General features: G+C 56.5%; 5 protein-coding genes across 6 annotated transcripts; 1 reads left to right on the forward strand and 4 right to left on the reverse strand.

The window, feature by feature from the left end:
• Positions 1 to 603: 603 nt before the first annotated feature.
• Positions 604 to 4,113, reverse strand: LOC139597491 (aryl-hydrocarbon-interacting protein-like 1). Its single transcript, XM_071442934.1, has 6 exons — positions 3,983 to 4,113; positions 3,115 to 3,294; positions 2,759 to 2,947; positions 2,508 to 2,684; positions 2,254 to 2,395; positions 604 to 1,921 (listed from the first exon to the last, which is right to left on the reverse strand). The coding sequence occupies exons 1-6, from the start codon at positions 4,076 to 4,078 to the stop codon at positions 648 to 650; spliced, it is 2,058 nt and encodes a 685-aa protein (XP_071299035.1). The 5' UTR covers positions 4,079 to 4,113; the 3' UTR covers positions 604 to 647.
• Positions 4,114 to 4,565: 452 nt separating this feature from the next.
• Positions 4,566 to 10,459, reverse strand: TAF7L (TATA-box binding protein associated factor 7 like). Its single transcript, XM_071442659.1, has 11 exons — positions 10,249 to 10,459; positions 9,268 to 9,346; positions 8,961 to 9,094; positions 8,489 to 8,615; positions 8,232 to 8,290; positions 7,146 to 7,218; positions 6,633 to 6,749; positions 6,343 to 6,531; positions 6,129 to 6,241; positions 5,791 to 5,850; positions 4,566 to 4,985 (listed from the first exon to the last, which is right to left on the reverse strand). The coding sequence occupies exons 1-11, from the start codon at positions 10,312 to 10,314 to the stop codon at positions 4,941 to 4,943; spliced, it is 1,062 nt and encodes a 353-aa protein (XP_071298760.1). The 5' UTR covers positions 10,315 to 10,459; the 3' UTR covers positions 4,566 to 4,940.
• A 2-nt stretch (positions 10,460 to 10,461) lies between these two features.
• LOC139597369 (magnesium transporter NIPA2-like) lies at positions 10,462 to 14,408 on the forward strand. Its single transcript, XM_071442660.1, has 5 exons — positions 10,462 to 10,648; positions 10,755 to 10,811; positions 11,807 to 11,897; positions 12,032 to 12,192; positions 13,128 to 14,408. The coding sequence occupies exons 1-5, from the start codon at positions 10,531 to 10,533 to the stop codon at positions 13,745 to 13,747; spliced, it is 1,047 nt and encodes a 348-aa protein (XP_071298761.1). The 5' UTR covers positions 10,462 to 10,530; the 3' UTR covers positions 13,748 to 14,408.
• Positions 14,409 to 15,274: 866 nt separating this feature from the next.
• Positions 15,275 to 16,623, reverse strand: TIMM8A (translocase of inner mitochondrial membrane 8A). Its single transcript, XM_071442661.1, has 2 exons — positions 16,409 to 16,623; positions 15,275 to 16,052 (listed from the first exon to the last, which is right to left on the reverse strand). The coding sequence occupies exons 1-2, from the start codon at positions 16,529 to 16,531 to the stop codon at positions 15,891 to 15,893; spliced, it is 285 nt and encodes a 94-aa protein (XP_071298762.1). The 5' UTR covers positions 16,532 to 16,623; the 3' UTR covers positions 15,275 to 15,890.
• Positions 16,624 to 16,636: 13 nt separating this feature from the next.
• BTK (Bruton tyrosine kinase) lies at positions 16,637 to 27,586 on the reverse strand. Of its 2 annotated transcripts, XM_071442657.1 has the most exons (20): positions 27,492 to 27,586; positions 26,427 to 26,504; positions 24,391 to 24,571; positions 24,133 to 24,231; positions 23,872 to 23,940; positions 23,271 to 23,352; positions 21,723 to 21,851; positions 21,562 to 21,629; positions 20,890 to 21,071; positions 20,540 to 20,602; positions 20,229 to 20,283; positions 19,833 to 19,915; positions 19,596 to 19,723; positions 19,388 to 19,462; positions 18,876 to 19,047; positions 18,407 to 18,623; positions 18,165 to 18,229; positions 17,595 to 17,713; positions 17,330 to 17,487; positions 16,637 to 17,221 (listed from the first exon to the last, which is right to left on the reverse strand). In XM_071442657.1, exons 3-20 carry the CDS (start codon positions 24,529 to 24,531, stop codon positions 17,150 to 17,152), a joined length of 1,977 nt encoding a protein of 658 aa, XP_071298758.1. In that variant the 5' UTR covers positions 24,532 to 24,571; positions 26,427 to 26,504; positions 27,492 to 27,586; the 3' UTR covers positions 16,637 to 17,149. The 2 variants fall into 2 exon arrangements, with proteins under 2 accessions (XP_071298758.1, XP_071298759.1); XM_071442658.1 differs by lacking the exon at positions 26,427 to 26,504 and having other exon boundaries at positions 27,492 to 27,580.
• Positions 27,587 to 27,995: the final 409 nt, after the last annotated feature.

A 27,995-nucleotide genomic window follows, 5' to 3' on the forward strand; every position in this document is an offset into this window, starting at 1 on the left:
TCCATCAAGTTTTCAGTGCCCAGAGGTGTCTGGGTGTCCCAAGTGCTGCCTGTGTTTGCTGTGCCTTTGTGGCACAGTAGGGATTCAGAGAAGTTCAGGGTAAGGCCAGGGGCTCTCGGGCTCTCTGCCCTGCCCAGACTTGGCTGGTGGTGAAGCCTGCCCAGGACAGACAATTCTTGGGCTCTCACCCTGCCTGGCAGTGCTGGGAAAGGCCTGACACAGTGCCCTGCAGGGAAATTTGGGGACACTCACACAGGAGAGATCCAGGAGCTTAAGGGGGGTGAAATGCAGCCTCCTTGACCACCACAAGCTGCCCCATCCCTGTGCCACGGGCTCAGGGCAAGGCAGAGCTGTGGGATGTGCTCAGGGAAGCTGCTCACGCTCAGGAACAAATCCAACCCGTGGTGCCAGGGAAGAGCTTTTATTTCTCAGCCAGCAGAGCTCGGTGGCACCCAGCTGAAAGGGCTGGAGCCGGTGAGTCGGGCAGGCAGTGCAGGGCAGGGTGAGGACAGCATTGTCCCCGTGTCCCTGCTGGGCCAGCCCCAGCCCCGGGGCTCCCCCTCCGGGCACAGGAGCCCTGCTGCCCGTGCTGTGCCTCTTTGTCAGTGCCCTGGCAGCTGCTCCCCAAGCAGGAGAACTGACCCTGCTCAGGGCTGGGCACTGCCCTGCTCTTTGCTGCACTGCTCCAGGGGTGCAGCACCCCCTTCTCCGGCTGCTAAGGGGCATTTCTGCCCCTTAGGGGGTATTTCTGCCCCTCCACCCAGCTCCTCACCTTCCCCAGGGGTGGAGCTCTCTGGGGGGATGTTGCCTTCCCCAGTATTTCCTTGTCCAGTGCCTGCTCCCTGCAGCTCCCTGCAGCTCACCTCTTCCAGAGCCTCCCCAGATGTTTTATCCTCCAGCCCTGGGGCCCCCTCAGCTGGTCCCAGCCCCTCGCTGGGAGGCTCCAGATGTGGAGCTGGTTTTGGCTGAGCCTGGGCCTCACTGCCTGTGCCAGCTCCCTCTACTCTGCTGGCTCCTTGCTCCAACCCCTGCAGCAGCCCTGCTGCCTTTGTCTCCCCTGTTGTCCCACATTGCCCTGCTTCAGGCTGTTCCATTTTTGCTGGTAGACACTCTTTCTCTTTGTCCTTCTCCTCTTTCCCTTTCACTACTGCCTCCTCCTCCCTCTCTTTTCCTTCATTTTCTTCTTCCTTCTCTACTTCTTCACTCTCTTTTAATTTCTCATCTTTCTCTGCTCTCCTCTCCACCTTCTCTTCCCCCTCCACTTTGTCTTCCTTTTCTTCCTTCTCCTCCTCCAATTTTCCATCTTCTTCCTCTGCCCCTTTCTCTACCTTTACCTCTTTGCTCTCCTCTTTTTCTTCCTCTTTCTTCTCCTCTTCCCTCTCCTCCTCTTTCTCTTCTTCCTCCTCTATTCCCAGGTTCTCTGGCTTTGCCTTGCAGGTGCCCAGGTTTTCTTCCTTCCCCACTGCTGTGCAATCCCTCCCTTCCACCTCTTCTCCTACAGGCTCTCCCCGGGCTTCTTCTCCTGCTGGTGCTGCCCCTTCACCCGCAGCCCTGGGGGTCCCTGGTTCAGCCTGGGGAGCCCTGGGCTGTTCTGTGACCCCAGTCCCAGCACCCTGCTCCCCCTGCCCATGGCTCTCCCGGTCCCCAGCCTCCCCCTGAGGTGCCCCATCGCCCACCTCCCTGCTCTCCCGCCCCTCACGGCCCTTCAGGCCCTGGCCTGACTGGAAGAGGCCCTGGTAGCGTTTCCGATCCTCCACGTGCTTCTTCCTCATCCTCTCCCCCAGCTGCTTCAGCTCCTTCTTCACGGCGGCCGCCATGGAGGGGTCGAGGTGAGCCACGCGCTGGAAGTCCTCCCGCGCCTCCCTCTCGTTCCAGACAGCAGCGTGGGCCTTTGCCCGCTTGAAATAGGCCTTGGCATTGTCTGCCAGGAGAGAAGAGCCCTCAGTGGGTGTCCTGCAGCTCAGGGCCACCAGCCACGGGAGCTGGAGAGCCTGGGGAGCAGGGGATGTCAAGCATGTGGGGTGTGGGATGGACGCACTTGTAGGGAAGGCAGGGAGACTGGGCTATGCATAGGGAGTGCAGGGATCATCATGGGAAGGGGAAGGATGGTGGTGGATGGGACAGACACAGGGATCCAGATGGCACAGGCACTATCACAGGACACAGGATGAGCATTGTCACAGCTGGGGGATTCAGAGCATGGAGGCCCTGGGAGCCACGGGCACAGCAGGGTGGGACACAGGGCACAGGTACCGTTGTGTTTCTGCAGGAGCTCCGTGGTGTGCTCCAGCACCTCGTAGTACTCGCCCAGCTCCAGCTGGCACTGGCAGTAGTTGAGCACCAGTGGAGTGACCAGGCTCTCCAGCTTCAGCCAGCCATCCTCCCACGGCTTCTCCTGCCCACGAGCAACCCAGGGCAGCTCAGGGCTGTGTCCAGCCACTCCCAGCACCCAGGGCACGCTCTGAGGTGTGGCCCAGGCAGGGGTGGGAGGTGGTGGTGCTGCTCACCTTGGCCTGCAGGTTCCTGAGGCAGATGACAGCCTCCTGGTACTTGGCGGCCGCCTGCGCGAACTCCCTGCGCAGCACCAGCCGGTTGCCCTCGCTGTGCAGCACGGGCACTGCTGCCAGCTTCTCCTCCTTGCTCATGGCCCAGGTGTCACGTTTGTATGCTGAGGGGTCCTCCACCTGCCCAAGCAGGAGGAGCTGAGTGGCTGTCCCAGCTGTTCCTTCTCTGGCAGCCATCCCCACCATCCCCTTACCCGGAACAGCTCCATGATGAAGATGAGAGGCTGAGGCGTCCGCTGCAGCTCGTCCAGGTCCTCGTATCCTGTGCTGTGGTAGTCAAACATGTTGCCCATGCCACAGCGGTGCTTCTGGCCCTCCAGGGGGTCCCGTCCCTCTGCGATCCTCCTCATGCCCCTGGAGACCAGGGCGTACATGCCTGTGTGCTGCAAGGAGGGAGCACCCTGCTCAGCCCCTTGGCTGGGGCAGCCCCCCAGTGCTGAGGCACACTGTGTTTGCACCAAAGATGGACAGAGCATCTCTGGGATGTGTGGCTCTGTGTCCTGGCTCTGCAGGAAGGAGGGAAGTGGGCATCTCTGGGCCCCTCACTCACAATGGCGTCGCACCAGAACTCTGCCACCTCCCCGATCCTCATGGAGCTGAGCAGCGTCTCCCAGATCTCCAGCTTGAACATCTTGCCCACGATGATCTCCATGGGCATGCCAGCCTCCCGGCTGTCATCGATCACTGTCCGCTCAAAGTCGTCCTTCAGCGTCTGGAAGTGGAAGGTGAACTGGCCCAGAGAGAGCCCAGTGGTGAGACCCCCTTGGCAGCCACCCCAACCTCAGCTGTGGGGTTGAGCCTGCTCCCAGCACTGACTGGCAGCTCCCAGCTGAGCCTGCTCCCAGCACTGTGCTGATCTGACTGGCAGCTCTCCCTCCACAGCAGGACATGGTGCTTCCTGCCCATTTGAGACAGCAAGCAGATGGTCAAATGTCTTAACATCCATCCATGCTGTAGCTCACTGCTCCCTTTGGATCCCCCTTTATAGCCCTGTGCAGAGAGAGCTCCTGTGCTCCAGGACCTGGTGGACCCCACAGTGATCTGAGGCTGGAGAATCTCCCAGGAACAACCCATTGGCACATCTCACTGCTGCTTGGCTCACGGCAGGAAAGGCAGATTTCAGCAACCCACGGGGGCTGCTGAGCTCTAAGGGTGCCAGGGGCAGGAGGTGTCCCAGGCCCAATGCAAGGTAAGGCTGTGGGCATTGCCAGCTCTCACTATGAGAAACATGGCTGGGAAAATTTCAAAACTTTGAATTTTGAAAATTCAAACCAGCCCAAACCAGCCCCTCCTGCACCCCTGCTGTGAGGGCTCTCACTCTTCCCAGACCTGGATCTGGCCTTGTGAACCAGAATGGGCAGGGATGTCAGACCCACTCCCTCTCCCAGAGCTCTGGAGGAACAACCCAGACAATTTACCTTGCTCCCATCCTGCAGCTTCGGCAGCTCCCCTTGGCCTCCATGCAGAATCTTCTTTTTGACCCCTTCCACATTCAGCAGGTAGGTTTCTTCCATGGCTGCTCACAGATCACACTCACCCCAGCACACTCTGGCCCTTCTGGAGCTCCACGTCTTCCTTAGGTGTCTCTTTCTTGATTATCTGGACATACACATCATCTTCCAGGGCTCCTGCTGACCTTTTCCTTTCTGTGCTGGGGGCAGAGCCTTCTTCCCCTGCCCGTGGGTTGTGAGAGGGGTGTCCCCTCCTAGCACACACTTGCTGAAGCCCCCGATGTCCTCTGTTGCTTTCTGTAACCGCCCTTCTAATCCTCTTCCCACCCTGCCAGGTTAATCTGGGATTTGCCTGCATAGTCTGTGAGGAATTACAGGAACTCCCTGATCAGGAGGGCCTCGTTCCTCCCACCAAGTGCCAGCACTTTTGACCCAGCTCCACGAAGAGCACTCTGGGGAAGGAGCCCAGCAGTGCCCCACCAAAGGTGCCCAGGCACAGCTCCCTGCCAGGGGCTGTGTGGCTGGGAGACCACAAAGGAACAGACCAGGCTTGAAAAGGAAACTTTATTGAGTTTGGTTTGCAGATATAAGCACTCCTCAAACACAAGAACAAACTCTTACCAGGCCACAGCCCATCAAATCCAAGACTCAGTAAGATGCAGAAACCAGCACTGTGCTGTCCTGGGGAGGCCAGTGCTGACTATTGACAGTAAATCTGTTTTTTGGCTGCTCTCACAGCCATAGTCCAATTCTTTAGCTCCATCAGCCAAAGCCAGCACAGTGGATGTGACATCAGCTCTGGACATGGACCCTGTACCACTGCCCAGCAGCACATGTGGCAGCAGAAGTGTGTGACTAAAGCAAGGACTTCAGTGTGGCAGGTGACCACCACTTCCAGCTCTGCTCACAGACCCAGGCCCACTGCTCACTTCTCCATGAGGGACTCCAGCTGCTCCTGCAGGGATGCCATCTGGGAAGAGAGAGTGAGATGTTACAGTAAGGCACATCTGGGACCCCAGGCAGCCCAAACCCACTTCTTTAGTTTCATTTTCAGCAATGACTTCCCAGCCTGACAGCAGGAACAGGTGAGTCAAGGGAAAAAGAGGAACTTGGAAGATGCAGTTGTGATGGAAGAGGCTAAAAATGGCAGATCACTGCCACTCCAACCAGTCTGGCCTTGTACCTATGGACCCCCAGGATGAAACATCCCAGACCTCTTTTCTAATGACTTCTCCTCTACTAGGAGGAGAAGATTCTTGCACATCTTCTACCCACAGCAGTGGCTGCTCTCCCTGTGTGCTGCCTGGAGCTGTGCTTGGGCTCCTCTGGGACAGAACTGGCACTGCCCACAGGGATGTGAGAGTGAGAACCTCCTGCCTTGGCACCAGGCTGGAACAGAGCTGCCCAGGCAGGAAATCTGCCACAACCCTACAGCCACTGCCTTCCCTGTACAGGGGTGCTAACAGGTTTGTGTGCTGTGTTCCACCCCAGACAGCAATCCTGGCAGCTCTGGACTGCTGACTGGGCATGGCTTGGCTGCTCCAGAGGGAAGGCTGCAGTCAACCCTACTCCTTGTATCTCCTTCTGCCTTGGGAAGCTCCAAGCACTACTGATGAGGTATAACCCCACCTGAGGTACAGATACAACCCCACCAGAGCTGTAACCTGGAGTTCACAGCAGCTGCTGTGCTGGAAGACTCAGGGAACTCTGTCAGACCAAGCCTGGAGCAGTGTTGTGCCCCAGTACCTCCCACTCCACTGTGGGAGTTTCCTCACCTGCTGCTTCTCTCGCTCTTCTTGCTGCTTGAACTCATCCAGCACGGCCTGGAGACGGGTCTGCAGACACAAACATGGACACCAGAGCTAGCAGTGTGCTCTCAGCAGAATGGGTGCTGCTGCCACACGTCACATGGTGCAGTGACAACCACCCCCTTGTCTCCTCCAGTTTCACAGATTATTTTGCCTCCACAGGGAAATGCTGGAGTGTGTACAGCCACACCACAGCTATTTTTAACCCAGCAGGCAGAGGCTCCTGGCTTCTCCAAATCAGCCTGCTGGATCTAATGGCCAGCCAGTGTTAAGCAGGTCTGAAGAGACCCCAGGAGAGCTCTCACCTTGAGGGCAAGGTTCTCCACTTTCATGATGAGATCTTCCTGGCGCTTCCTCCTGTCTTGAGTTTCCTGGAGTTTACTTTTCAGGTTGTCAATCTGTTTCTGGATGCCCATGGCTGGAAGGGAGAGTGAGCTCAGACCCAGAGCAGCAGCAGAGCTGGGTAGCACAGCCTGCCTGGCACCCCAACAATTCTGCCGTGCTCTGCTGGCCACTCACCGATCTGGTTGGACCCCTCATTCTCCTGCTGCTGCCCATCAGACTCATTCAGCTTGTCCTGCAGCTGCCTCTCCAAGTCCTCCTCAGTGTCCATGATGTTCAGATCTTCATCATCATGATGATCCCTCTCATCTTCATCCTCACTGCTGCTGCTGATATCATTAAATATCTCCCGCAGTTCATCGTGTTCTAGTTGGGGGCAAAAGAGTTAAAACACAGCTGATGAGCTGCCAGTGCCCTTTGCCTGCCAGGGACCACAGCTAGAAATAAAACAGCCTTCCCCACTGCACCTGAGGAGCCATGGCCTTGCTTATGCCCCGACATCCCTGGGGAGGAGATGTCCAGGCTGGTGAGTGAACCATGGTTGTCCACTTCTTTTGTTTCATCTTCAGCAATGACTTCCCAGCCTGACAGCAGGAACAGGTGAGTCAAGGGAAAAAGAGGAACTTGGAAGATGCAGTTGTGATGGAAGAGGCTAAAAATGGCAGATCACTGCCACTCCAACCAGTCTGGCCTTGTACCTATGGACCCCCAGGATGAAACATCCCAGACCTCTTTTCTAATGACTTCTCTACTATTTCAGTTCCTTCTCACTACAACAGCACAGTCCACCAGAAAGGTCACCCTGAGGAAACAATAAACTTTGAACAAGGCAAAGATGAAGCTCCAAAACTTCAGCGCCTCTTGTGTGTTGATGTCCCAGTGTCCCACACCATGCAAAGCTCAACTTGCTCATTCCAGAACCCCAGGTCACACACATGTCCTTGTCCTACTCCTGAGCTTTTTTCCCACTGAAAGGATACGGACACTGACAGCCTCAGCATCAGTGCTCAGGAGACGTTTCACCTCTTTTTCCACATCAGGAGACTCAATATACTGGGCCAGAGAGGGGAAAGAGAACAGAGACACTGTTAAATGCCTTGTGCATGCTGCTGCTGCTGGCCAACTAAAAGGCTCCACCTCTGGATAGAGCACTGTTTCAAGGCTTTCTTATCTTTCTGCTCAGAGTTTGCTCATATTTAACTGGGAAGTAATTTATGCACTCCCCAAAAACAATCCATCTTTTCTGTACCTTAGTAGGTTGAGTGCTCTCACTTTTCTGTTTATACTATGTATTTCATAAGACTTTCTGTGTCTATGCAGAAAGTCCTTGAGGTGTTGACGGTCAACTCAACTGAACTCAAGTGAACTCAAATCCTTCCCATCCCACTCAAAAGAAAGCTTCATTTTTCACTTTTAAATTAGTCGTCAGGAATTTTACTGCAGCGATATCAAATCTCTCCTGTGGGCTACAAGAATGTCTCAAGTAATTTGCTTCCCAAATGTCATGCAAAATCACACTCAACCCTGTTCCCAGAAACTGCAAAGGAGAGAAGAACAAGTCTTCCCAGCCTCAGGGTGCTGCATCTCCCCAACACCTTGCCTGGCTTGTGCATATGCACAGAGACAGTCTCTGAGCTCCATCTGTTGTCACTCCCCCAGCTGAAGTGACACTGGTACTATTTGAGGAAGGGAATGGGCCGTGCAGAAAGAGAAGATTTAAGCTGGGAAAGCAGGAATGAGTGAAGCCTCATTTCCATGTGAGTCTTTCTTTCTTTCTTCTCTATGAGCAGGAAGAGATGTGGTGTGGCAAGGCAGCCACAGGAATGAGGTCCAGCAGTGCTCTACACAGAGGACTCTCCCCTCAGGAGCATCTTGGAAAATGCAGAGGAAGCACCCAAAGAAGCGTTTAAATCTACTATCCTACCCTCACCCTCATCTCAGGCAAGGAAAAGTGAACAAATGTTAGAAAACACATGACTTCTGGACCAATCACAGTTACAGCTCTAATGTCCCTGCCCTCCTAGCCCTTGGGTATTTCACCTGCATCTGGGTGAGAAGCAACTCACCTTCTTCTTAGCTGTCTTCCGGAACCGCCGCTTCCGTACATTTTTCAGGGGAAGGGTGACTGTGACAGAGGAAACACATTTTATGTGTCAGGCAGATGGCCCAGTGAGAGAAGCATGTGTCAGAAGGGAGAAAATCCCTTCTGCAACAGAGACAGCCATGGAAAGGAGCAGCAGCACTGCCAGTACCTGGCAGCTGTGAGCACCCAGCTCAGATGTGAGGTACTGGGGTGGAGGGGCTTGGCACAGCCTCTACTCACTGCCATGGTTCCATATGAATTTCTTCTCTCTGTCCTTGTCCTTCTTCTTGTTTGCCTTGGGGTCAGTGGTCACTGTTTGCTCTTCCAAAGGTGGGTACAGATCACCATCCACAGTGCAAACAAGCATCTGGAATCCCCACATGAGCACAAGGATGTGAAGGAACAGTGACTGCCCACTGCACGTTGTCAACCAAGGGGATTCAGAGGCACAGGGTGTGGAAAACACAGCTGCACCCCCAGCTCAGTTGGACACAGCAGCAGTTAAGCTGTCACAAGGGCAATCACATTTCACACTTCAGGAATGAGGTTTCTAAAGACCAAGTGGAATGGGGAATTTTAAACTGCTAATGCTGTGAGATACAGGAATTGGGCATGTTACAATGGGTGTCCAGTTGCCAAAGTGTACAGGGGTTTTCCTGGAGGGGGAGCAATGACTTAAGCTGTTGGTGCAGGCAAGAAGGACAGCTCATACCTGGCAAATATCTGCTGTCTTGTAGAAGGTTTTCTTGTCAATGGTTTTTAAGCTCTCGATGATGCAGGGCAGATCCACCAGCTTGGCTGCCAGTGGCACCCGGTCCACACGGACAATCCCATGGCGCCCGTCCGCTGGGGAGAACCAGGGGCAGGTCAGTGCTGTGCCTCAACAGCCACCCTGGGAAATACAGCCCTGGGCAGCAGGAACTTCACAGGACAGCACGTGCAGGTGGCACAGCTTCGGCTGTGGGCAGGCAGAGGTGCCCAGAGCAGATGCTCACCATGCCCTGGTGCTGCTCACTCACCGTGCAGCTCAATGGTGAGCCTGTCCTTCAGGTTGACATTCCCAGACTGGACTGCTCGCCGCACAGTCGAGGCATATTCCTGAGAAGGGAATTCTTCAGGAGCTGGTGTGCTTCCTCCAAGAGTTACTGAATGCTTCTGCCCAACCTACCCAGCTTTAAACACCTGCCATCCACATGCTGGACAGCAATTGCAAGACCCAGGTGAATTGCACCTTCCCCCCAACAGCATGTTAATGTGGCTCTGCTATTCCCAGTGCTCTCCATACCCCTGGCTGTGACAGTGGTGTGAGTTTCCTGACAGAGACACCTGCCAGAGCTCCACAGGACTGTGGGCACTTAAGAGCTCCCCTCACTAAGCCCTTGTGGTCCCAGCAGGACACAGTGTCACGGAATCCCAGAATAACTGGGGGTGGAAGAAGAGATCACCCAGTCCAACCCCCGTGCCAAGGCAGGGTCACCTGAAGCAGGTGATACACAGACACATCCAGGTGGGTTTGGGATGTCTCCAGAGAGGGAGATTCCACAGGCTCCCTACCCAGCTGTTTAATTGCCCTGCCACTCTCAATGGAAAGTTCTTCCTTTGGTGAGGTGGAACTTGTGTTTTAGCTTATGATCCTGTCGCTGGGCACCAAAAAAAGTCTCAGCTTTACACACATAACAAACAGCAACGAGGGCACGTATCGCCACTGCAACTAAAGAACCAAAACCTTTTACTGAAAGGTCCTCCCAAACCCTCTGGGTAGTAGTCTCTGAGCCTCCTGCACCGAGCGGCAGGAGCACCCCTCTGGGGAAGGCCGTGGACAACCCGTTCAAAAGGATGGGAAGGGGCTCCCCAGGCCCCAAAGCACCCAGGCGCCTGCTTCCCCACCCCAGAGCCGCAGCTTCCCCACCGCCTGTCACCGCCGGGGGCAGCCGGTGCCGGCCGGCCAGCCGGGCTCAGCCCGGGGTAGCGTGAGGAGCCGGGACGGACCGAGCTCTTACCGGGGGCAGCCGCAGCACGAACTGGCTCTCGAGCTCGTGCGGAGCATCGTCCTTGCCCTTGCTCATCCCGCCTCCTCCAGCTCCGCCACAAACACAAACACGCGGTCACGGCGCCCAGGGAAGGCTCCTGCACGGAGAGCGCAGTCCCCAGCCCAGGCCGGCTGCCCGAGCCGCCGCAGCCCCGCTCCCGGCCCGGCCCGGTCCCGCCCCGCGGAAGCCGAGCCCGGCGCGCCGCCCCTTCCGCTCCCTCCCCGCTCCGGCCCCGCTCCGGTGCCGCTGGCCATGGGCGCCGGGTTCGGCGCGGGGCTGGGGCTGGCCCTGGCCTCCAGCGCCTTCATCGGCAGCAGCTTCGTCCTGAAGAAGAAGGGGCTGCTCCGGCTGTGCGGCCGCGCCCGAGCAGGTACGGCCGCTCCCGGGGCGCTGCCCCCGCTGGGTCCCCCGAGGGTCGTGACCAGAGTTTTGTTTGGTTTCATCTGAAGTTTCTCGTTTGTTTCCTTTGCACTCAGGGCAAGGAGGGCACGCGTACCTGCGAGAGTGGCTTTGGTGGGCAGGGCTGCTGTGCAGTAAGTACCGCGCTCAGACTGTGTCACCACACTTATCATGGGATCACGGAATGGTTTCGGGTGGTGGAGACCTTAAAGATCATCTCGTTCCACACCCCTCCCGTAGGAACACCCACTATTCCAGGCTGCTCCAAGCCCTAAGGTCCAACCTGGCCTTGAACACTTCCCGGGATGGGGCAGCCGCAGCTTCTCTGGGCACCCTGTGCCAGGGCTTCACCACTTTCAAAGGGAACAATTCCTGGTATCTTATCTAAACCTACTCTCCTTCAGTTTCAACCCATTCCCCCTTATCCTGTCACTACATGCCCTCGTAAAAAGTCTCTCTCTTTCTTGTAGGCTCCTTTTGTGTACTGGAGGGCCACAATTAGGTCACTCCAGAGCCCTCCCTTTTACGAGTGTGGCTGTTTCCAGTCACTTTCATGTTTTGTTACTACCATTTTTGTCTGATTGCTTGAGTTTTATCCAAGTTTCTGATTATGATGTTGATCTCATTGTAATTAAACTATTCTAAAGTCTCGTGCATGACCAAGTTTCTGTGCTAAGCAGGAGCTGAGGAGCTGCTTTAGCTGGATTAAATGCTTCTGAAGTGGCCTGCCCTGAGGATGTAGTGATAATGGCACATGCAGTGCCATGTACAGCAATTTCAGCAGCTTTACTTTACACTTTTCTATGTTAAGAACCAACTCTAACTGATTTACCCTTTAAAAAGCTGTTCCAGGAAAAAGGACAGACACCTTTCAGCTTTGAGGAAGTTATGGAAATACTTTGCTGTGGTTGCTGCTCACTGTAGAGGCACATGTGACAAGGGCTCACTGTGCATAACACTGAGCCTTCTCTTCCCAAGAGAAGGTGCTGGTGCTGTTCTTCGCTGCTTGCTCAACATACCTCAGAGAAACAGCATGCTCAGGAGGAAGCTGAGGCTTTTCTGACTACACTCAAACCTGTATTATAGCGATTTGCTCCCACTTCGATGCTCACAGGAGTTTCTCTTGCAGTGGGAGTTGGAGAAGCTGCAAATTTCGCCGCCTATGCCTTTGCCCCTGCAACACTGGTAACTCCACTGGGTGCTCTGAGTGTCCTTGTTAGGTAAGCAGCCTCAGAAACAGCCTCACTTCACCTACCAACCCTTAGTGATGAAAGCAGTTGCTCTGCTCTCTTCCCTCAGGTATCCATTTCTTGTCCTAACTGGTTTTGGATTTTTTTTTTTTTTTCTTTTTCAGTGCAGTTCTGTCTTCCATCTTCCTGAATGAGCAGCTGAATGTTCACGGGAAGATTGGCTGCATCCTGAGTATCCTGGGCTCCACTGTGATGGTGATCCATGCCCCACAGGAAGAAGAGGTTTCCAGCCTGGAGTCAATGGCAGAGAAGCTGAAAGATCCAGGTACTAAAATAAAAGGATTTCTGTTGACTTCAGGCTAGTGACAGTGGAAGGTGGCATACAACTTGGAGAGATTGGAAAAGACTGAACTAAATGGTAATTGAGCTGTTTATTGTTCTGCACACCCTACTGGAATTGCTACTAGCTACCAAGTGGGCTGGTTTTTTTACTGTCTGTGATGTGTAGATGCAAAACTGAGAAGCAGGGAAATGAGGTGCAGCTGTCAGCAGAAGAGATTGGCCTTTGGCAGTGCCAGGAGTTGCAGAGGGAATTCCTGTACATAAGGGTGGTAGTGATGTGGCTGAGAGAAGACAGAGGAGGAAATTCAGGCAGAAGAACTCAAGGCAAAAGAATTCAAGGAGTTGTGCCCAAGATCAGGTAGTCCTGGTATTTACCTCAGAGGTTGAATCAAATTGCAAGGATATGATGTAGGCAATAGCACAAATGGCAGAATAAGCCAAAAGAGATGGAGGAAGGCAGCATAAGGAGAGGAGCAAAGCAGAGGAACAGGCAGATGTTGCTGCTCATTCCCTAATGAGCACTGGCAGGGCATTTCTGTGATGTGGCACTTTCTTTTTTATCCCACCAGCCTGCAGAGTTCAGCCACGGCTTCCCAAGCCTTCTGTCACCTTCCTGGGCCTCCTGCTAGACTGGTCAGAAGTCCCCCAGCTCTGTTAGTGCTGTGGAGCCTGGTTGTGCCCCTGCCACTCCCAGCCGACTGTATGCCCAGCAGCCTGACTTGTGATCACACTGTAATGAGCTGTTGTTGTCTCTGCAGCTTTGCTCAGGCTTTCCTACCCTGTTCCCCTCAGATGGAGGCCAGAAAGGCTGATGGGGCAATTACCTGCCTGTCCTCCATCTCTCCTTGCTGTTCAGTCATATCTGTCACTGGTGCTGCTGTGTTCTGATGGGAGTTCTTGAATTCTTCTTTCCCCAAGGATTCATTGTATTTGCTGTGTGTGTCCTGGTGAGCTCCCTTCTGCTCATCTTTGTGGCTGGACCCCGTTATGGACAGAGCAACGTCCTGGTTTATGTTTTGGTCTGCTCTGCCATCGGCTCGCTGTCTGTATCCTGTGTTAAAGGCCTGGGGATTGCCCTGAAGGAATTGTTCTCTGGGAAGCCAGTCCTGAAGGAACCCCTGGGCTGGGTGCTCCTGGTGTGCCTGGTGATCTGCATCAGCATCCAGATCAACTATCTGAACAAAGCCCTGGACATTTTCAACACCTCTGTGGTCACACCCATTTACTACGTGCTGTTCACCACGGCAGTCATGACGTGCTCTGCCATCCTCTTCAAGGAGTGGCAGCACCTGGTGCTGGACAACATCATCGGCTCCATCAGCGGCTTCCTCACCATCGTGTCGGGCATCTTCCTCCTGCACGCCTTCAGGGACATGCCCTTCACCCCCAGCCTCCTGCCCCTCTTCCTGCAGCCAGCCAGGGCAGACCCACACCCTCCCTGGAGCACTGCAGACAGACATCAGTCCTGCCAGCACCAGCCTCTGCTGCCCTCTGAGGACAAGGACTCTCAGAGTGCAGAAGAGGAGGAGGAGAAGTGAAAGCAGGTGAGGAAGCATCTGAACTGCTGTTTTCCTGCTCCCCCTGCCAAGGCTGAATGTGCTGCTGCAGGAGCTGTGAGTTACCCTCTGCCTGCCCCAGGCACCACCACACTGAGAGGAGGCTGACAGGGCCAGAAGCCTCCTGTGGTACAGACCTGGGAAGTGCCCCATTCCTGGCATCCTGTGCTTCTTCACTCTTCTTTTATGTGAAGAAATGATTTTCCCTCATCAGGACTCAGAGCTCAGCTGTGCAGAGAGAGGCCTGCAGCACTAACACAGTGCTAACCCTGACTCCATGGCAGGTCACACATCTGGGGAGGCTCACACTGTTTTTTAAGCCCAGAATTAACAGTTACAGAATGATCTAACATGGTGCTAAGGTTGAACAGAGAGAAGATGGATGTCTGGCTTTAAAGGTGACATTCAGAGAGTATTAATGCAAAAATTCCTCTGTCAAGTACTTGGTTTTGCTCACTCTGCTAGAATTTATTTACAGATTCACATCCAAAACCAGGATACAGCCCAAACTGGGAAACTTCAGTGGTGCTGCCACATACTGCTGTGGCTCTTACAGAGGGACCAACCTCTTTGTGCAACATCTGCTGTGCAGGTTGATGAAGCTTCCTGTGTTCTATTAAAAACTGACCTGTTCAGTTTCCAAGTGCTGAGTGATACATTTATAGCAAGAGCTGGGTGAACACTGGAAGGCATGGAGGATCACAGGGGTAGGAAGAACTCTGTGAGTGCTCCAGAGAAACTCAAGTTGGGACAGGAGAGGGAATCACCTACTCTGGGAACCTAGTCCTTAGCTATTGAGGTAAGTTTATGACAGCTGTGTTCTCACTGACATGGGTTTACATCTGCACAGCTGCTGAACACATCCTGAGTTTGTTCCCAGGAAGGCTGCTGGCTACAGGCCACCCACGTTGGGAGCTCACACGCTCTGTCCAGCAGCTCCTGCTGGTTGTGTGCAAAACTGCTTTACCAGGCTCCTGTGTAGAGCTCCAAGCCACTGTCAGGGTCACTCCAGGCTTCCCAGAGCCCTGCAGCATATGAGCACTGCTGAAATGCTGCTGCCTTCCCAGAGAGCTGATCAGTAGTTGGTTGTTTTTCCAGTTTGAAGCTCCTGTTTGTGTCCTGGGGGCAGAGGTCCAGAAAACACACCCACAGGCCTCCTGCCAGTGACCTCCACATGTGAAGGTGCACGAGGTTATAAAGCAGCTGGTTAGTTATTCCCTGCATTTAGTCTCTCTAAAGAAACTACTCTCCAGGACAGCAGGAGCTGTTAACCTTTTGGGGAAGAAGAGGAAAGGCCACAGCCTCTCCCAGAAACAAATTTGATTCATGAGACCAAATTCATTGAGCAACAAATCAGAATTCAGAAAAGGCCTTCTAGCCAGAAGACAGTTATGTCTCCTTCTTACTAATTTTGCCATAAATAGGGTAACTGGGAAGGAGGGGGAGTGACAAGAAGGCCAGACTTTCCATTCTCAGTAGTGATCTATCTGAAAAAAGGAGAATCTCATATTAAAAATTGACCCAGTTAATATTTATTACATTTACCCAGGGAAAGCAGTTAATGGAGCAAGTCAGCATCGACAGAGTTGTGCTGCAGTGTGAAAATTGGTCACTTGGCCATATGAACGATTCACCTATGGAAGCCTGGAAATATTTTCCAGCAGTGGCACTGCCTGGGATGATCACTGTTCCCAACACGCTCTTCTTGCTCAGGGTGCCTGTCCCAGCCATGGTGCCCGGGCTGGGTGAGGATGTGCCCAGGAGAGCTGCTTTGCGCAGCACTGTTTAAGGCGGGCTGGCCTCACCCAGAGCCGAGCTTCCCATCAGCGCTGGGAGCATCCGTGGAACGAGCATCAGCACCCTCTGCTCAGCCAAGGGGGCACGTTCCAAACGCTCCCGGGTCCTGGCACAAAGGTGGCCGCTGGCCCGCAGGGCCGGGAGCAGCACATCACCCCGACGTGCAGCGTCCGTGTGTCTGTTGTGGGCTCTCATCTGGCTGCGACTTCCCCGAGACTGGCATTTAATCAAATCCTACCCCCCCGAGCTGGTCCTGGCTCCTTGGGGCAGCGGAGTGACCAGGAGTGGGCATGGGCGAGGGCCTGGCCTGGCGGGGGCTGGGTCCGGCTCAGTCGGACAGGCTCTCCGAGAAGGCCGACTTGGATTTCTGTGTCTGCTCCAGCCGGTTCAGGATGAACTGGCTCGTGTCGATGAAGCGCTCCACGCAGTTCACGAAGCACGTCTCAGCCCGGCTGTCCAGCTTGGGGCCCGGCTTGTCCATGCACTTCTCCTGCACACAGCGGGGTCCCGTTGGTCCCGGCGGCACCGCAGCCCGACCGGGGCCGTGCCTCCGGACACCTCCCGCCCTCGGACACGCTCCCGCCACCTTGGGACCCCGATCCTCTCGGGACCCTCACGCCAGCTCGGGCGCACCCAGCCGCTCCCCACGCGTGGCTCTGCCCGCTCCGGAGAGCCGCCCCTCCCGCTCTGTGCTCACCGGAGCTGGGGCTGCTCCCACGGCGGCTCCATTTTGTCCCCATCAGCCTCCTCCCCCCGGGGACAAAGGTCTGCGCGGCCTCCCAGCCCGCCTCGCCCCACCATCGCCACCGGGTCACCGGAGCCGCCGGCCCTGACCGCCGCCCGTACCCAGCAGAGCTCGGTCATCTGGTGCACCAGCTGCTGGAAGCGCTGCTTCTGCGTCTCCACCTCGATGAAGCGCTGGAGCTGGGGGTCGGCCCCGCCCAGCCCGGCGGCGGACGGCGGGTCCATGGTGCTCCCGGTATCCCCCCGGTCCCTCCCGGTGCCGCCGCGCCGCGACCTTCACGTGCCGCCGGTGCCGCGCCCGCCCCTTCCGCCCGCGCCGCGCCTGCGCGCCCGCCCGCCGCGCGCCCCCTGCCGGCGGGGCGGAGCGGCCGCAACGGGGAGACCTTGGAACCGTTTTATTGTCCGGGAACGGAGCGGAGCGGGAGCGTCCCGGGGTGTGATGGAGCTCCGGGGCGGTAATGGAGCTCCTAGGGATGTGATGGAGCTCCAGGGATGCGATGGAGCTCTGAGCATGTGATGGAACTCCAGCGATGCGATGGAGCTCCAAGGCGCTGATGGAGTTCTGGGGATGCGATGGAGTTCTGGGGTGGTGATGGAGCTCCAGGGGTGTGATGGAGCTCTGAGCATGTGATGGAGCTCCAAGGCGCTGATGGAGTTCTAGGAATGTGATGGAGTTCTGGGGTGGTGTTGGAGCTCTGAGCACGTGATGGAGCTGTGGGCGCAGCTGTGGGGGTCCCCCAGGCTCCTGCACACCCGTGTCCATGAGGACTGTGCCAGCCGGTGTGCGGGGGTGTCCCGCGGGGCAGTGGCAGCGCTGGGCAGGGTCAGGGCCAGTGCCCACGGTCAGCACTCCTCGTCAGCAATATCCAGGATGCTGCTCAGCAGCACAGTGAAGGTGGGGCGCTCCTCAGGCTTCTGTGGGGCGAGAGGGGAGCCTGGCTGGAGCCTGTGTCTGCCCCAGCCACACCCTGGGGAGCCCCGCCAGGGTGGCTGGAGGTGTCACCAGGGGTGGAAGGCACTCACCTCGTGCCAGCAGCTGTACATGATGGCATAGACCCGCTCCGAGGCCGCCTGCGGCCGGTACAGGCGCAGGCCTTGGATGACGTGCTCGGTTGTCTCGCTGTTGTTAAACCTCTCGTAAGGCATCTTTCCCAGGGAGTAAACTTCCCACATCAGGACACCTGTTGGAGGGAACAGCACGGAGAGCTCATGGCATTGGAGCACCTGTGCCTGCACCTGGTTTGCAGAGGAGTTCCCAACCTCCAAATCAGCAATGCTGTGCTCTTACCAAAGGACCAGACGTCAGACTTGCTGCTGAACTTGCTGTACAGCAGCACTTCGGGAGGAGACCACCGCACTGGGAACTTGGACCCCATGGAACTTGTGTACTCATCATCCAGCACGTACCTGCAGCAAGAAAATGGATCAGGGTGCCTCACCTGGATCTCACATTTCCCTCCTCCACACAACTGAGCAAGCTTGAAAGGAATGGGCAGCTCAGAATGAGCAGAGGCTGCAGCTCTGCATGGGTTTCAGCAGTAAGTGCGTGTTAGCCAGGATTGCAGAAGAGATTTGCTGACATGGAAGCACAGCAAAAAGGGGATGTGGAGAGAAAGCTGCAGCCAGGAGACTTGAGGGTGGGAAAGAAGATACAGAGAGAGGGGGGAAAGGGCCAGGGAAAGTAAGAAAGGGATGGTGGAAAGTGGAGAGGCAGAAGGTTGAGCCAAGCAGATGAAATGGGAAGATAATGGTAAAGCAGAGCTGGAGGGTGGTGGGGACAAAGACCAAAGTGTAGAATTGATGGAAGGAGGAGATGGGGTACTGAGACAGGAAAGTGACGCAGACACATCTACCAGACCTGGAAAGACCAAAATCTGACACTTTCACAATTCCTTGGTCATTCACCAGACAGTTTCGAGCAGCCTGTGAATGGAGAGGTGGAGGCAGTTACTTCTACCTGCTTTTGTCTCTCCCATCCCCCTGTAGCAAGCTAGAAAGCCCTCAGCAGAGAGCAACTGAGGCCTCCAAGCATCCTATTTATCTATGTAGGTGTGACTTCCCCAGTGGGATTTTGCCTGAACAAAGCAGCCAGAGCCCTACCAGGTCTCTGTGCAGGAACTGCTTGGATTCCAGGTACTCCATAGCTTCACAGACATCCTTGCACATCTCCAGCAGCTGGGCGGGCTGGAAGCGCTGCCGTGTTTCCCTCAGGAAGTTCAGGAGGCAGCCATTGGCCATGTACTCGGTGATGATGAAGATGGGACGCTGCTTAGTGCAGACCCCATAGAGCTGCACCAGCTTCTCGTGAGACAGGTTCCTGTGTTGGGGACAAAGGCAATTCTGAGCATCTAGAAAGCCAGGGAGCAAAGGAAGTGAATAAGGAGAGTTTGGGAAGGGAAGGTGCTTCTGGTCCAGCTGACAATGGAAAACCTCACTGAGGAATCAGGACAAAATCAGTGGGATCTTGGATGCATTTTGCAGAGTATGGGACTGCCCAAGACTGTCCCTCCACACCTCCCATTCTGGCAAGGAGCATCTAGCACTGCCCTGCCTGGTGCTCACCACTTACATCATGACTTTGGCTTCATCAATGAACTCGTCCTCTGACATGGAACCCTCCCTGATCATCTTGATGGCAACGTTGTACTGGCCTCTCCATTTTCCATATTTCACCACTCCAAACTGCCCTGTCCCCAGTTCCTTCAGGAAGGTCAGATCCTTGGGGTCAATCTCCCATGAGCCTAGGACAAGAGTGTGAGTGTAATGTGGGTACAGGTGACCTCCCTGCACGGTGCTCCCAGTCAGCCAATCTAGCAAGCCCAAGAAAAGCTCACAAGCATTTGCTGCCTGAAAAATCATCCACAAAATCCACACAATCTGAGACCTGTAACTCCAGGGAGTGGGAGCAAGGTAGCTTGTGGAGTCTTTTGGTCAATACTGTCACCAGAGGGCAGTTGGGAAGTGGTTCCTGGGAAGGCTATGAGCCATGGGACAGCCAGGATCCCAGCCTGGGAAGGCCACTGCCAGCAGAAACAAACCCTTTAACCAGGGAACCATGAGGTAGCCCAGGCTGTGGCTTACCATAGCCAAGGCCAGCTGTGGAAGGAGCACTTTTCTTGTGCTGAGACACAGGGTACTTCAGTCTGGTTATGAGCCCTGAAACACAGCAGCAGAGATTGCCACATTCCAGCAGGGAACACAACTCCTGCCTTTGGCACAGGAAGGTGGGGATGCCATGGTGCCAGCAGAGCAAACACTGCTGGCTTCACTGTGTCTCTAGAACTCTGACCTGCAGAGTTGTGCTGGTGGTAGGTGATGAGCTCTGGGATGCTGTTGAAGAGGTGTTTTTCTGCCAGGTAATACTGATTCTGGGGGGTGCAGCAGACGACATAGTGGCGGATTGTGCCTTGGGGGTCTCTGGAGAGGGAGAACGGGAGGTCAGTGCCGTGGGGAGGGGAGGCAGAGGGTGAGGGGTGCCTGGAGGGGCCCTCTGAGGGAGGAACAAGCTGTTCTTAGAGGCACTTACGCAGAGGACTTGGCATAGACAGAGACAGTGTATTTCCCTGTCTTGCTGGTGGAATCTCGGACAATGAAGCCTCCTTCCTTACCCTAAAACAGAAAGGAGAAAGGGCACTGGGTGTTTGTGGGGACTGTGTGTGACTTGAAAAACTTGAAGTGAGTGAAGATCACAGCATGGCTGGAAAGGATGCAGTGAGTCAGAGGAATCCTATTTCCAGTCCCTGCACGGGAGGCAACCTCCTGAAGTGGCTGCCTGGAGGAACTCACACTGGGATAGGGAAGGTTCCTGGGGCAACACTCCTCTCCCAGAAAAGCCAGGGTTGGTCCCATGCTGGACAAAATGTGAGAACAGCCCATGGAGGGCTGGGGTAGAACAGACCCAGCCTTGGGAGGCAACACTTACCTCCTGTTTCAGCAGTTGCTCTGCTTGGCTCCGAGTGATATTCTTTGAGTACCACCTGGAACAGGGACACAGCCATCAGGGAGATCTCCACAGCCACCTCTGTTCCCAGCCCAGGCTGACCCTGGCCCAGCCAGGACAGGCAGTGCAGAGAGCAGGGCAGGGATGGCTGCCAGGGGCTGGAGGCTGTCAGAGGATGTGGAAGAGGGAGAATGACCCAGCCAGGCTGGGCTCACGGGCTGTGTAGGGGAACAACCAAATGGAAAATGTCTCCAACCAAGTGCAACTCGCCAGGTGCCTGTGCCCTCTCTTACTCAAAGATCTCCAGGGAATTTCTGGTTTCAGTGACGTAGTTGCTGGGGATGTATCCTTCCCTCCTGCAGAGAAAAGGGCTGGTCACACTCTGATGGAGGAGGCTAAGGGGAAAGGATATTCCTGTCTCAGGAGGCTGAGTAGAAATGGGCTCAAAAACTTTGGTGCAAACCCATCTGGGGAGGGCTGACACCACAGCTGGTTGGAGCCTCCTCCCCCTCCTCCCCTGGGCAGCCCACAGGCAGGCAGGCAGCCTGTCCTCACCCTCAGGGGTGTGTTTGCCCACAAGTGCCTGAGCACTAGGGCAGGGCAGCGCTGCAGAGCCGTGGCCATGGGCAGTGGGAGCTCTCACCCGTTCTTGTCAAGGGCTTTCCACCAGGGCAGGTGGCTCGCCTCCAGGATGAAGTACTCCTCGCCCTTGTGCAGCTGCAGGTCCTGGGCGTTCATGGGCTCGTAGTTGTAGAGGGCCACCACCTTCTTCATCTCCCCTGCTGTGCTGGGGGCTGGCTCAGGAGGCAGAGGCTTCATCACCATCTTCCCACAGGGAGAGGGAGAGCATGGGACACAGTCAGGCTGGCACATACGCCACGTGAGACCCTTCCCAGGCCTGGGAGGGCAGTGGTCTCAGGCAAGATCAGTGCAGTGTTTGTCTCAGCTCCCACGTGGATCTCTACCAGAACACCCATTTCCTCTTCCTGGACACTTTATCAAAATATTTTTCCCCATCTCCACAAAAAGGTAAGTGTTTTCTCTTTACCTTTTGGCTTAACCTGTGACTCCTCCAGCCTACATCAGGGATTTAATCTCTCTGGGAAACCTCAGGGTTGAGATCATTTGATTTCCCTATAGGCCTTTGGGCTCCATCCCCTGCTTCAAGCTCACTCTCCCTTAGGTACCATCTTGACCTCCCTCCCCAGAGCAAAGTCCTGGCATGTACATCTCTGAGCAGTCATTGAACATATTGGCTTTTGCCAGGGAGATCTTTTCTCCAACACTTTGGAGCAAACCCTGACATTGGCCTTACCTGGTCCTCCTCAGGAGTTGGGGGAAGGGGCTTCTTTGTCTTGCGATGTGACCGCCCAACTTTTAAACCTTCAGAACAGAGGAGGGGCCAAGGTGAGAAAAGATCCCTGGCTCTGTGCTGAGGTAGTCCCCAGGGCAGAGGGAGGGTGCCTGGTGTCTTACTGCCATTCCTGCTCTCCAGAATCTGGCAGCCCATGGCGTTCTTGGCTGTCTGGGAGCAGCACAGGTACTGCCCGTCGATCCAGAAACAGGGGTGGTACTTCTGGACCAGGTCGCTGTTGTACCGAATCACTGTGGCAGAGGAGGGAGGATGTGTGTGAGCCAGGGCTGTGTCCCCAGCCTGCTGCAAGAGCTCTCTGCTCCCTCAATGCAAGTGGTCAGCTGCATTAAATCATTTCCTCTCAGCTGTGCTGCAGTCCCCTGAGCCCTGATGTTCAGGTTTTCCCCAGCTTACCACTCTTGTTTCAGTGCTGAGGCTATGCAATCCCTGTGCCACAGGGAAGGACCATGCTTGGCTCTCAGATTTGATTTAAGCTTTTAAGCAGCTCTGCAAAGGGGCATGAGCATGCTTGGAGCCAGCCACAGAAGGACCTGGCTGTTCTGCCAGCCAAAATATCCAATTACCCCCAGGCTGCTCTGGCCCATGGTTCACAGCTCTTTTGAGCCCTTTTTTTCCAGAAGTGGGGTGGGAAGCCAGTGCTGTGCCTGGCTTTTCCATGGGAAGAGGAGGGCACTGCCACCACCCTGTGCCCACTCAGAGACTTCCCTGGCAGGGAGAATATTCCCTTGCCAGGCAGGCTGACCAGCTTCCTCATTCTTCTCCCCAAGTTAGAGGGACAACTGGATGTGCCTAAACACTGCTGACAGCCTGGGGCTGGCCCAGCAGCTGCACAGGGTGTTAGAGAGAGCCTGTTCTCTGGTGGAGTAAGAGGAGGACATCCTGTCAGCAAAAAGGCAGCATTTTCTCTCCCTTCCCTGTGGATTCTACACTGGCTTGAGCTGCCAGAGCAACCCTCCTCCCTCAGCAGGGAAGTGGGGAGAGGACTGGCTGCTCTGCTGGGGCTCTTGTGAGATAACCGACTTCCCCGTTATCAGCCTGCCCCTCTTCCGCCTCACTCGAGCCAACTTCCCCGTGTCAACTCAAGCAGCTAATCCCACCCTGCCAGCACAAAGCCACAGAAACACACACACACATGTGCCAGGAGGCACATACAGGCAGCTCCAGCAGATTTTGGGTGGTCGGAGCCCCTTGGCACAGTGCTGCTGCAACACACTCCCAGCTCGAGGAGGGAGCACCCACACAGCTCTGAGCATTAGCACTGAGCAAGGCTCAGGGTGGTTTGGGGAAGATACTCCCTGGCTCCCAGGAGGCTTGTGGTCCATGTTTCCTAAAGCACTGGGCACCCAACCCTCACGTGCCAAGGCAGCACAGCTATATGGCCACATCTGCTATTTCCTCTTGACCTCAACTATTTCTGAGCCTGCTTGAGCTGCTTTGGAGCAGGTTTGTGAGAAGGCAAGGACCTCAGCTGTGGTGCTGCAGAGGGTGACAGCATCCACCTGCCCCGGGCAGGAGCAGCTCGCTCTTCCTCAGACATGGGACAGGTAACCATGAGCCAGCCAGCCCTGGGAGGCTGCACTGTGGGTCAGGCACAGGCACAGCTGTGCCCGTGCTGGTTCCCAAGGGAGCTGCAGAGCCGCCGCACTCACCGCTCTTCAGCTGATGGATCCAGCGCTTGCGCAGCTCCTCCGTCGGGGAGAAGATGTAGAGGGGCCCCTCGTCATAGACCACCTGCAGGAACATTCACCTCAGCACCGCGGGCAGGGCTCTCAGGCAGGCACGGGCGGAGCCGAGCCTTGTGGCCACCCCGAGCCCGCCCTGCCGGTGTCTGCTGGCCCCGCACGGTGCTCGCGGGACCGTGACAAAGAGGTTAAAAATAAGCCCCCTCCCCCGAGACTTTCCACTTCCTTCTCTGACTTTCGGTGTGCCTGGGTGCCAGCAGGGCAGGCAGCTGGGCTGGGGGCTGAGTGTGCAGCCAGCATCCCTCCAGCATCAGCCAGGGGACTAAAAGGGGCAGGACAGAGCTCAGAAGCAGGTTTCCATCTTAAACAGAGCTGGCTCGGGGCTCAAAGAGGCTCACCTGGCTGTCCCATGCAGTGTGGACAGCAGCAGAGTGTCTCCAAGCTGCTGAGTGACACCTGGCACCGGGGCAGTGATGCCATGTTTGACCCCAGGCCCCTGAGGGGTCCTCCCCTCAGGACCTGCCACCAGGCAGAGTGGACCAGCAAAGAGGGTGCGGTGAAAACTCACCTGGAAGGGGTAGGGGAACCGTTCGATGATTGAGATCTGCTCCATGTTGTTGTAATCCTCCCCTTTCCTCTGGAAGAGAGAGGCAGAGATGGATGCTGGCATCCTGTTGCTCAGCTGCTGGCATCTCCTCTGAAGCAGGCCCACAGCTTTTGGCATCCCCTTGCTCTGCATCAAGCTATACCCCTAGTATGGTGTGGACAGAGCCCCCCCATGCCAAGCAGGGCTGTTCCCCGCTGCCACCACCCCAGGGACCCTCCTCACCGGGACCTGTCGCTCAGGGGGAGGGTTGTTTTCAGGTGCCACTGTCTCCACACAGGTGATCTTCTCGATGTCCACGGAGCCCTTCTTACTGCCCCGGCGCTGCAAGAGACAGTCTTGGTTCAAATGGTCACCAAGTGGAGACCTGGAGAGACTCAAACCAGCCCCTCTCCCTGTCCAACCACCCCCTGGGCTATGTCCTGGCAAGGGACAGCTGGTGACCCCTGGACACTGGCACAGCCCCTGTGGCTGCAGACTCACCCCCCGCTCAAAGTCATACTCGTAGTAGGACAGCTTGCTCTCTGTCAGCAGGAACAGGCGTTTCTTGAAGTTGAGGGGAGATGTTTTCTTCTTCTGCTGCGAGCGCTTCAAGAAGATGCTCTCCAGGATGACACTGGCCATGTCAGCCCCTGGTGTCCCCCGTGCTGTGCTCACCGGCTTGCTGTGGGCGAGACAATGCTGACACGGCGTTTGCTCAGCCCAAAACCTGCTGGACCTCACTCAGTGCACCCTCCCCCTTGCCCCAAGGGCAGACAGGAGGTGCTGGGACCCACACAGCACGGGGAAGCAGCCACAGAGGGGTGAGGGCAGGTCAGCGTGGGTTGTTTGTGATGTGACCTCTCCCACACCGGCCTGCAGACCAAGCCACCACCCGGATGGCTCCTTCTCCTGCTGAAGAGGCCCCCAGGATATGCAAGATGGACAGAGAGCTGGGGAAAGAGAGAAACGGGGGAAGCTTGGAGCCCCGGGGAGGAGCGCGGGGCCAGCTGTGACACCCCGCAGGAGCTCCTCCCCTCGGGCTCTGTGCATGTGAGCCTGTGTGGGCTGTTTCCTCCTGCCCCACTGCAGCCTCTCCGTGCTGGGGACGTGCTGACTTGGCAGCGTGCAAGGGCTGGTCACGGGAGACCAGTCCCTAAAAAGCTGTGGGTAGGGCCTGGCCCTGAAAAGTCACAGTGTCACAGTGCTGCCAAGAGCACGGAGTAGCCCCAAAGCCATCCTTCCCCTGTGTGTCCACGGAGCCTGCAGGAGTGCAGGGATGGAGCTCACCTCCCCTTCCTCCGCTCTGAGCAGCACTTGTCAGTGGCCAGGCTTGAAGGGCTGCCTCCAGCCAGCAGGCAGAGGGGTTAAATCCTCCCCCAGGCATCAGCAAAGCTCCCCTCAGCCTCTCCAGAGAAGGGCAGTGCAGGAAAGGGCTCATGAAAGCCCTGCATCCCACTGCTGCCCAGCCTTTAGGGACTAGAAATTGTCCTGGCCCATCTCTTGGAGCAGCCCATCCCTCCATGCTGTGCCCAGGAACTGTGACCCCCAGGTGGGCCCAGCATCCCCCAGAGCCACGTGGCTGGAGCTGTGGGCTGTGACCAGCACCTGACTGGAGTCTGGGAGCTGATGAGTGAGCTGTGTGCAGCCCCTGCTGAGCTGTGAGCCCCTGGAGCCCAGCTCCTGTCTCCTGCCTGACCACCCTACAGTCCCTGCTTCCCCTTCACCCTCACCTTGTTCCCCTTTTTCCTCCTATAAGCATAGCTTTGGAAAGTAACCTGGGAGAAGCTTTCTCCCCTGCTCCCCACAGCCCATCTCCTCAGGGGGAGGCTCAGAGGTGGACCAGAGACAGGGGTTCAGCTCCCCATTCCCCAGCTGAGTATTCCATCCACTCTCCCCTCACAGGAGATGGGCATTGGCTCACTCACAACACGGTCAGGTGGGGAACAAAGATGCCAGGACCCAGTCCCACACACTGTGCCTCTCTCCAGGGCAAGCCCCAGCTTGGGGACAAGAAGCAGAGGTGTCCTCCCATCTGCTGGCAATGCACAGACCCTCCCAGCACAGCCCCTGCGGCTGCAGTACTGACCCTGCCCCACAGTCCCCAGAGAGGCTGGGGACAAGCAGGATTCCCTCTCCCAGGCTTCCCTCTTCGTGGCTCTTATGGCTCAGACCTTTCCAGCTTGTTTGGGTGGTCAGAAAAAGCCCAACTTAAAAAATTAGTCATCAGAGTCTTTTGGAAAAAACAGCAGTGTGCTGACTGAGGCCTCAGGAGGAGGGATCTGGGGTCCCTGCAGGTGGCTGGTGTGGCCCCCCTGACCCCCAGACTGCTGGCAGGGTGGTGGATGAGCCCAGAGTGACCCCAGAACCACCCTGTAGCCCTGTGCCTCATTTTCCCTCCTTATCAAGTGTGGCTGCTGATCCTGTGTGCCAAGAGCAGGAGGGCTCCCACTGCCCTCCCTGGCACGGACACAGGGCTGAGCAGAGGGCCCTGGGCTCCAGCCCATCTGAGCTGCAGTGCCAGCTCCCTGGAGCTTTACCTGGAGTCACAGCAGCGGGGTCATGGCCAGCAGTGCCAGGCAGGTGGGACAGGTCCTCACTGCGTCCTCTGGATGGAACTGCCAGAGGGGAAAGGACAAGGAGTGTCTCAGAGGGCTGTTGTGCCCCATCATGGCACAGCCTCCCTGTCCCCAGCACTGCCATCAGACCCGCTGTGTCCCTGTGGGTGCCTCACAGGGCTCAGCCCTGCAGCCAGCACTGCTGTGCTGTGACAGCAGTGATGAGTGGGTGTGTGGGAGCATGTCCTGTGTCCCCCCCTCCAGCCAGTGTGACTTCCTGCCATGCTCACACCTCTGCCCAGCATGCTCTGAGACCACCACCAGGCCTGGCACACGCTGCTGGCCTCATGCCACTGCACACTGTGTCCCACCATGGTCCCGCAGCCACCCCTCCTGCACAGGCAAGCTCTGATGTGGGGCTGGCAGGGACCTGGGGACAAGAGGGAAGGGTGACAGAGTGACAAACTTCACACCCTCATGTTAACTTCACAGCCCTCATATTTCAGATTCAGCCCTGAGGGTGTCAAAAACCATGGGTGGGAAGGACAGAGGGGGAAACCTACATGGGAGAGACTCATGAGCAAAGCCAGAGCTGCACACCAGCAGTGCCCACTGTGGAAAGCACAGGTGAGGAATGGCCAGAGACACCGGCAGAGCCCCAGCCCTGCTCTTGGCAGCCCTGGCAGCCTCACACCACTGTGACTGCCTGCTCCAGCCCAGCCTGCAGCCCCTGGCACCCCCTCCACCTCTCTGCACCCCACAGCCCCGGCCAGGTGACAGGGTCAGACGCCACCTGCTTGGAACTGCTCATCCTGTGGGACCAGGCAGAGCCCTGCCCTCCCCGCTGGGCTCACCCGCCCGGTGTGCGCTGTGCCCAGCACGGCTCCCCTGCCCTCACGGAGCCCAGCAGAGGTGTGAGGCCACCAGCACAGCCGCATGGAGCCTCCCGCCACCCCGGCTGTCCCTCAGCCACATCAGCAGGGCCCATCAGTGCCCAGGAGCCCCGGGGCAGCGCTGCCCGGCCATGGCTCGGGGTCCCTCACTCACCGCCCGTCCCGCCACCGCTCCGGCCCGCCGGGCCCGCCGCGCCCACCCGGCCGCTCGGGGTGCCTGTGGTGGCAGGGACCCGCAGAGACGGCAGGGTGCGCAGGGAGGAAGGACGGGGCCGGCCAACCCCACCCTTTCAGTTCCCCTTTGTTCGTTTTGTGACTCAAAGGCAGCGTTTGTGTTTCCTCCTGCAGGCAGCTGGGCCATGGCCGTGGGGGCGCCAGGCCGGGAGCCTGCCCCGGGCTCTGGGCAGTGCTGGCTGTTGGATGAGTTGGCTGACGAGCCCTATGTTGCCCCAAAATGGGTTCTTCCACCCAATGGAGCTGATCCCCACACAGAACCGAGGTATTTTTATTTAGAGTTCTGTGTGGAAAGAGGTTTTGTGGCAAATTCACAAAGCCAGCAGAGTGACTATCAAAAGTTTTTACTGTTTATATGTTTTAGCAAATGAAAACATTAATCTCCATTGGCTAGAGATTACATCATTCATTAGTATTCTATCTT

This window comes from Agelaius tricolor, unplaced genomic scaffold (assembly GCF_023055355.1).
Source record: "Agelaius tricolor isolate 1412-34295 unplaced genomic scaffold, bAgeTri1.0.p SCAF_17, whole genome shotgun sequence".
NCBI lineage: Eukaryota > Metazoa > Chordata > Aves > Passeriformes > Icteridae > Agelaius > Agelaius tricolor.